This window comes from Galeopterus variegatus, unplaced genomic scaffold, assembly GCF_000696425.1.
Source record: "Galeopterus variegatus unplaced genomic scaffold, G_variegatus-3.0.2 Scaffold6346, whole genome shotgun sequence".
Taxonomy (NCBI): domain Eukaryota; kingdom Metazoa; phylum Chordata; class Mammalia; order Dermoptera; family Cynocephalidae; genus Galeopterus; species Galeopterus variegatus.
The window spans coordinates 117,833-126,096 of NW_007732457.1; the positions used below are offsets into that span (position 1 = coordinate 117,833).

General features: G+C 34.0%; 1 protein-coding gene across 1 annotated transcript in view; it reads right to left on the bottom strand.

The window, feature by feature from the left end:
• Window positions 1–8,264, bottom strand: part of LOC103606148 (fibrocystin-L) — a gene marked incomplete at both ends in the record, with an annotated part of 125,955 nt that overhangs the window by 115,609 nt on the left and 2,082 nt on the right. Inside the window, 3 exons of the mRNA XM_008590740.1 lie at window positions 671–781; window positions 4,053–4,123; window positions 7,825–7,867. Of these exons, the coding sequence (XP_008588962.1) occupies window positions 671–781; window positions 4,053–4,123; window positions 7,825–7,867 (225 nt within the window). The remainder of the gene's footprint in view (window positions 1–670; window positions 782–4,052; window positions 4,124–7,824; window positions 7,868–8,264) is intronic.

The window sequence follows — 8,264 nt, forward strand, 5'->3', positions numbered from 1 at the left end:
ACACACACACACACACACACACACACACACACACACACACATGGAATATACTATAAAGCAAGTGTACTTCACAGGGCCTGGTTTTCCAAATTCTTGCAGTTTCAAATATTGACCTTGCAGAGGACTGGAAATTTTCCTCAGGCTATAAAGGTCTCTGGTGTAAGATAAAGATTTGTGGCACAGCAAGGTTGCTGGCTCAAGGACACACTAGTTACTGATTGTTATGTTAAAAATACTGAAAAATTGCTGTAGGAAGGAATGTTTGCTAAGATCAAGCTTTTCCTGATAGCCTTACTGGAATGTCATCTGACTTGTTTCACTGAAAGTTACCAGCCTATATTGTTAAACTGTAACCCCACCCATGTTCTCTTCCTGTAACTTCCTGGTCTGGAAAGTAAATGTAGGAAGAGAACCTCAATTCAGGGTTAATTTCCCGAGGAAGGGTTGCCTCTTGCTGGAGGGTCCCAGGGAAGTTAACCACTTCGGGGCTTCTCACTGCTCAGAAGAGATGGGCTTTGAGTAATCCTTTGAGTCTCCATCACCCAGGGGAAGTGGGGTGACAAATCCATGGGGGGGCGAAGCAACACAAAGCAACATAATCATACATATTTTTTTACAAGAACAGACAGGATTTGTTCTTATGAAGCATGTTAAAAATCATGAAAAATACCTCCAACTGCAACTCTGACTGGGAAATCTGTCTGATCAAAGTATTTCCCACTTATTGTCAGTGTGGTGCCACCTTGAATGCTTCCTTTTGAAGGTGAAATTGTAGTGACCTCTGGAAGGGAAAGCACACTAAATAAAATGTCATGAATACTACACATAAACTCAAATGCTTGATTTTTTTCAAAATTTCCAAATTATCTAGCCATAGAACCTAACACAGTGTAGGTAGTGGATGAATGAATGAACGAATTAGGTGTTTCATTATTTTCTCTCTGATGCAATCCTGCAAAGAGAACAATAAACATGGCTTTCTCAGAGACCTGCATTCCATGGGGACCAGGCTTTAATGGGAACTGGTACTAAAGCAACACTGGTAATGGGAGAATGGAGAGAGTAAGGAAAACCTAAGCTACATAAGAAAACACAGGAAGGCAGGTAGAACCTCCTCTTCTCCCATATGCTCTTGATGAATGAATCATTCTTATATTTATGGGCCAACATATTCTATTTTTATTTTTCTTATGTAGAAATACATTTAACTATGATTGGACTTCTTGTAGCTTTGCATATCAAAGTTTTAGATATATTGGTAAAATAGCCCAGTACTGAACATATGGCAGACTCTTTCTAAAATTTATTCTCATTAATTCTACAAAGTTCTAAGTATTATTGCATATGAGCTTCACATTATGTAAGTTTCTAGGAAAAGCCAAGATATATCACATTTGATTGATTCCAGGAAACACATTTTTTCACATTTTAACATCTTTGAAATCAGAATGTGTCTTTCCATCACTGACCTGCAATGAAGTACAATTCTTCCAGGAAGATTTGTGGTTGCTTCTGACACTTATAGGAGAACTATCAACATGAGACCTCTTTAAATTAAATTGACAGGGGAGAATTGAGACATGCTGTCTCTGTTGGTGCGATGAGTTTATTTTTCAATCAATCTCACACTAAGAATGTAGTTTTTGGGGTCCTAACTTTATGCCAGGGCTTTCTATTAGACTCCCTAGCTTAGGCATTTTTCCTTTCCTAGCAGTACATAAAATAATGTAGTACACTTTACAATCATTATTGTCTTTGATTTGATGAAACGAAGTACACATCACCTTGCCCCCCACATACAGAGTAAGAGAAATGTCACATACCTGCATATGTTTGAAACATTGAAATTTTATTGAGAGAAGAAACAAAATATGCCATTTTCTGTGGGAAACTCCTGTTTTTTAAAAAAAGTAAAATTTTCTGCATTAAAAGTGATCTTTATTTTAGGAATTCTTTTTTTTTTATCTTTTATTTTTGTGATGCGAATTATGTTATAATTTGCCAAGGAGCAGAATAGTACTTTTGGAGGGAGATCAAAATGTTCTATATCTTAATTTGATTGTTGGTTGCACATGTATATACATTTGTCAGAACTTACTGAACTGCACTTAAAATATGTACATTTTATTATGTGCAAATTATACCTCCCTAAAGTTGATTTTAAGAAATTATGTTGACATTGAAGAAAACCAGTCAGGAGGACTTCTTCGTAAAGGGTGGCTCTTCTACTGACCACCCCATGCCCTCTTCTCTTAGAACCCATTTAGGTTCTAAGAGAAGGTATCATGATGAGAGCTTTCAGTCTATTATGAAATTTGATCTTTACATCAACCACATGTGGTAGATAGAATTCAGAGAATGGACTTAACCTACTCAAGATCACAAAGCAAGTGGCAGAAACAGAACAGGAGTACAGTCAATTTGAGTCCTAACCTGTGACTGCACAATGTTCCTCCGCTGCTCACTAAATTGTGTGAAAGTACAGGTGGATAAATGCAAATTAACAACAAGCTACCAGGTTTAAATCATCCTTAATAAACGCAGAGACTGCTTGTATTTCTTGACAGGTACACACGTGCATTTCCATAACCTGGAGCATTACGAAGGGAAAGAATCCTAGAAATTAAATGATTTTCCCTTAATTACCTCAAAGAAATTCACAATTAGATGAGGTAAGAAATTCAAATATTAAGACTCAACACCCATTCATCATAATAATAATTCAGTGAACTAGACTCTAAAAGGACAATGCAAATCTTGTGGTTGAGGCAACAATGAACCCTCCTGTAAGTTTAACCCAGTCATTACAATGTGCATTTGCAAAACTAAGGAGTCTCTGGAAATATTTTATGCTAAATTAGTTATTTAAGAAGTTCATACTGGATTTTATATTTCTATGTTGTTAGCCTTTCAGTTGATTTCCCAAAGGTTTACACCATGCTAGCTCCAACAATATTGTGCCTGCTCAGATTCTGCATTTCATTAACTCAGTTTCTTGAGTTAGTGGGGAATTGCCTCCTGAAATAAAACTTGAATATAATTTGTTTTGGATGACACTGAGGTGATTTTCACTAATTCATTGATAATAACTAGGCATTTGTCAAAGCAGCCTCCTCCGAACCTTATCAGTTTGGAGCAGCTGTTGTTTGAACTAGGGGTAATAGAGGAGAGAAGGTTGGCTATTAAAAAAGATGCAGAATGGGTACCACAATGGTCTTTAATTGGTTCATTAGATATTCAGCAATGCTCCTGAAACTTGTAAAATACGAGTTTTATAATTTATAAAATGATTGAATATTTTAAAATGCCATTAACAGTTATCTTAAGTGCCTAACAATATTTTATATAGAAACACAATTTCCTGAATTTTGAGACTTTCATACAAAAGGATAGTCATTGGCTTAAAAAAGAAAAAAAAGGAATTATNTTAATTCTACAAAGTTCTAAGTATTATTGCATATGAGCTTCACATTATGTAAGTTTCTAGGAAAAGCCAAGATATATCACATTTGATTGATTCCAGGAAACACATTTTTTCACATTTTAACATCTTTGAAATCAGAATGTGTCTTTCCATCACTGACCTGCAATGAAGTACAATTCTTCCAGGAAGATTTGTGGTTGCTTCTGACACTTATAGGAGAACTATCAACATGAGACCTCTTTAAATTAAATTGACAGGGGAGAATTGAGACATGCTGTCTCTGTTGGTGCGATGAGTTTATTTTTCAATCAATCTCACACTAAGAATGTAGTTTTTGGGGTCCTAACTTTATGCCAGGGCTTTCTATTAGACTCCCTAGCTCAGGCATTTTTCCTTTCCTAGCAGTACATAAAATAATGTAGTACACTTTACCATCATTATTGTCTTTGATTTGATGAAACGAAGTACACATCACCTTGCCCCCCACATACAGAGTAGGCATTTTTCCTTTCCTAGCAGTACATAAAATAATGTAGTACACTTTACAATCATTATTGTCTTTGATTTGATGAAACGAAGTACACATCACCTTGCCCCCCACATACAGAGTAAGAGAAATGTCACATACCTGCATATGTTTGAAACATTGAAATTTTATTGAGAGAAGAAACAAAATATGCCATTTTCTGTGGGAAACTCCTGTTTTTTAAAAAAAGTAAAATTTTCTGCATTAAAAGTGATCTTTATTTTAGGAATTCTTTTTTTTTTATCTTTTATTTTTGTGATGCGAATTATGTTATAATTTGCCAAGGAGCAGAATAGTACTTTTGGAGGGAGATCAAAATGTTCTATATCTTAATTTGATTGTTGGTTGCACATGTATATACATTTGTCAGAACTTACTGAACTGCACTTAAAATATGTACATTTTATTATGTGCAAATTATACCTCCCTAAAGTTGATTTTAAGAAATTATGTTGACATTGAAGAAAACCAGTCAGGAGGACTTCTTCGTAAAGGGTGGCTCTTCTACTGACCACCCCATGCCCTCTTCTCTTAGAACCCATTTAGGTTCTAAGAGAAGGTATCATGATGAGAGCTTTCAGTCTATTATGAAATTTGATCTTTACATCAACCACATGTGGTAGATAGAATTCAGAGAATGGACTTAACCTACTCAAGATCACAAAGCAAGTGGCAGAAACAGAACAGGAGTACAGTCAATTTGAGTCCTAACCTGTGACTGCACAATGTTCCTCCGCTGCTCACTAAATTGTGTGAAAGTACAGGTGGATAAATGCAAATTAACAACAAGCTACCAGGTTTAAATCATCCTTAATAAACGCAGAGACTGCTTGTATTTCTTGACAGGTACACACGTGCATTTCCATAACCTGGAGCATTACGAAGGGAAAGAATCCTAGAAATTAAATGATTTTCCCTTAATTACCTCAAAGAAATTCACAATTAGATGAGGTAAGAAATTCAAATATTAAGACTCAACACCCATTCATCATAATAATAATTCAGTGAACTAGACTCTAAAAGGACAATGCAAATCTTGTGGTTGAGGCAACAATGAACCCTCCTGTAAGTTTAACCCAGTCATTACAATGTGCATTTGCAAAACTAAGGAGTCTCTGGAAATATTTTATGCTAAATTAGTTATTTAAGAAGTTCATACTGGATTTTATATTTCTATGTTGTTAGCCTTTCAGTTGATTTCCCAAAGGTTTACACCATGCTAGCTCCAACAATATTGTGCCTGCTCAGATTCTGCATTTCATTAACTCAGTTTCTTGAGTTAGTGGGGAATTGCCTCCTGAAATAAAACTTGAATATAATTTGTTTTGGATGACACTGAGGTGATTTTCACTAATTCATTGATAATAACTAGGCATTTGTCAAAGCAGCCTCCTCCGAACCTTATCAGTTTGGAGCAGCTGTTGTTTGAACTAGGGGTAATAGAGGAGAGAAGGTTGGCTATTAAAAAAGATGCAGAATGGGTACCACAATGGTCTTTAATTGGTTCATTAGATATTCAGCAATGCTCCTGAAACTTGTAAAATACGAGTTTTATAATTTATAAAATGACTGAATATTTTAAAAATGCCATTAATAGTTATCTTAAATGCCTAACAATATTTTATATAGAAACACAATTTCCTAAATTTTGAGACTTTCATACAAAAGGATAGTCATTGGCTTAAAAAAGAAAAAAAAGGAATTATTTGAATATTTTAAAATGCCATTAACAGTTATCTTAAGTGCCTAACAATATTTTATATAGAAACACAATTTCCTGAATTTTGAGACTTTCATACAAAAGGATAGTCATTGGCTTAAAAAAGAAAAAAAAGGAATTATAAATCAAGATCACAGAATCAACAATTTAATGTAGTGTCTTTGCCTATATTATGTGTGAATTTTCTAGCATTTTTAAATTGAAAGTTTCTGGGCATGTTAATGCACTATATTGATTTATGTATACTTATCATTCACATTCAACCTTGAACACTCAAATCTTCTATTTTTGGATAATTATTTCTCTGAGAGACATATGATGGATTTGGTAATTAATATCTTTCATACAGACTCAATTAAAAATTCTTTTTTTTCTACCTTAAAAAGAGTGATACTGAGAACATAAAAGGACCATATATAGTTCAGGAAATCATCTAAAGCTTAATAAGTACTGGCCACCTGCCTAAAAAATAAAAATAAAAAAGTAATAAATAAAACAATAATCGTTGCTTCTAATATGGTTTTCTAATATTTTTGATAAAATCCTATTGCCTTATCTTATCAATTTATATATAAATATGTTGTGTCCTTGTAGACAATAACTGTTAATTCATGTAAATCACAAAGGTGTATCCTAGTATCATTTGCATATCTTCCACTTTAATTTGCTTTTGAATTATGCCACTTTATATGGTTTTGGTCTATTCTATGTTCATCTGTGATGAAGTGTTGATTCCAGACATCACTTTCTTACAAACCTATTGCCTCTAGGTATCTAGATCTAAGTGGTCTCTAAATACAATGATAGTGGATTTGGTCTCACTAACTCAATTGCAGTTCCGTGCATGGAGAGACCAAATCTCATCCTTGCGGTCTGTGAACATTGACCAAGCATAACATCTATTTTGATTGTAGTATTGTCATTCTTCTCAAACTTCCGATCATTGAGTCTCTCTTCAGAAAACAAAAAAGAAATCAACAAACTTATCCTTTTGTTGATGTACAACAGCTATATTAATATCAGATGCTAAATACTGTGATTTATTTGCATCTCTGTCAACTGGCTCATTTTCTCAGTGGGAAGCATTATGACATGCTGCACAGAATAATTCATTTAGGTTTGGCATATTACAGTCCAGTCCACTAAAAGCCATTAACATACCCAATTGCTGTGACAGCCAAGAAATGCCCCCACTATTTGCAAATGCTCTCAAGAGTGGAATAATCCTGCCATGGTAGAGAATCCTGGATCAGGATGTTAAGTAATGAGACGTGGTACTGGTGGCTGAAACCCTCCATCAGTTACGGCAGAGCACTGTAGTAAAATGCTTGGGGCCTGGAGTTTGACTGCATGGGTTATCATACTAATGCTGTTTCCTACTAGCTGAATATCCTTGGGCAAATTATTTAACATTCCTAAGTCTCATTTTCCCAGTGGGTAACATGGGGTGGATGATAGCATTCAATTTATAGGTTCTTGGGAGGATTAAACTAGATAATATAGGTAAGGTGCTTAACCCCATGCCTACCACTAAATGTTCACTATTATGATCTATAATATGAGGTTTGCAACATGTATTGAGATTTGCATATTCTGAAACTTCTATAAATGTATTGATGGTCTTTCTCACTGAACTTAGGATGTAGGACATCTGAAAATGAGTCCTAGTTTTATGGAAAATTGTAAGTATAGGTTATTACATTGGTTTTAAGGTGCACAATTTAAAGATATAACTACCATCTTTCACTACTCTTTTTGTCTTGATATCTTAAAAGAAAACCTTTATCAGGTAATATTAACTGTGAGGTTTTATTTATTCTTATATCAGTTCAAATCAAACTTTATTTTAGTTATCAAAAGAATTACCATTAAATCAGAAGAGCTGCAAGACGTAAAATAACATTTTTCCATATTACAATTAAATATTCTAAAATTTGTTGTTGTCTAATTAATGCTTGGTTTCCCAACAATTAAATGGTCATGTGCAAGGCGCAAATTATGAGTTAAAGGGAGTTACAGATCCTTTAAATGTTAATTCTGGGGAAGAAAGTGATTAAATTTTTAATCTCTGCATCAACAGCACAAATTAATATATACAATTTTATTTACCCAGTTGAATAAATTAAGAAAATTATTGTTTACAAAATGACCTACCTTCCATAATCACTGTCTAAGATGAAGCTGACATTGTGATGACCTGGAATTAATTAAAATACACAATCAATTAAGTTACCAATCACATGATAATAATAACTCTATATTATAAAGCTGATTTAAAAGCAGAGAAAAAATATAAAATCAAAAATGTACTTATGCAATCACCTGTTAAGTGTCAAAGAAATGAAAACTGAACTATCTTAAAGAAGTACACACAATTTAAAAATATACATAATATGGTGTCTCGAGATTATAACTAGAAAAACCTGAAAAAATATCATCATGAATGAAGAATAATAAAAGAACATACATGTAACCATGTTGCCCTGACATTTTTTGTTCATACAACGTCTATTTAATTGTTCAGACACTCTGCTAGGGATTGAGAAATGCAGGGTGAACACACAGCTTGCCTTCTACCAAAATGTAATGTCTAA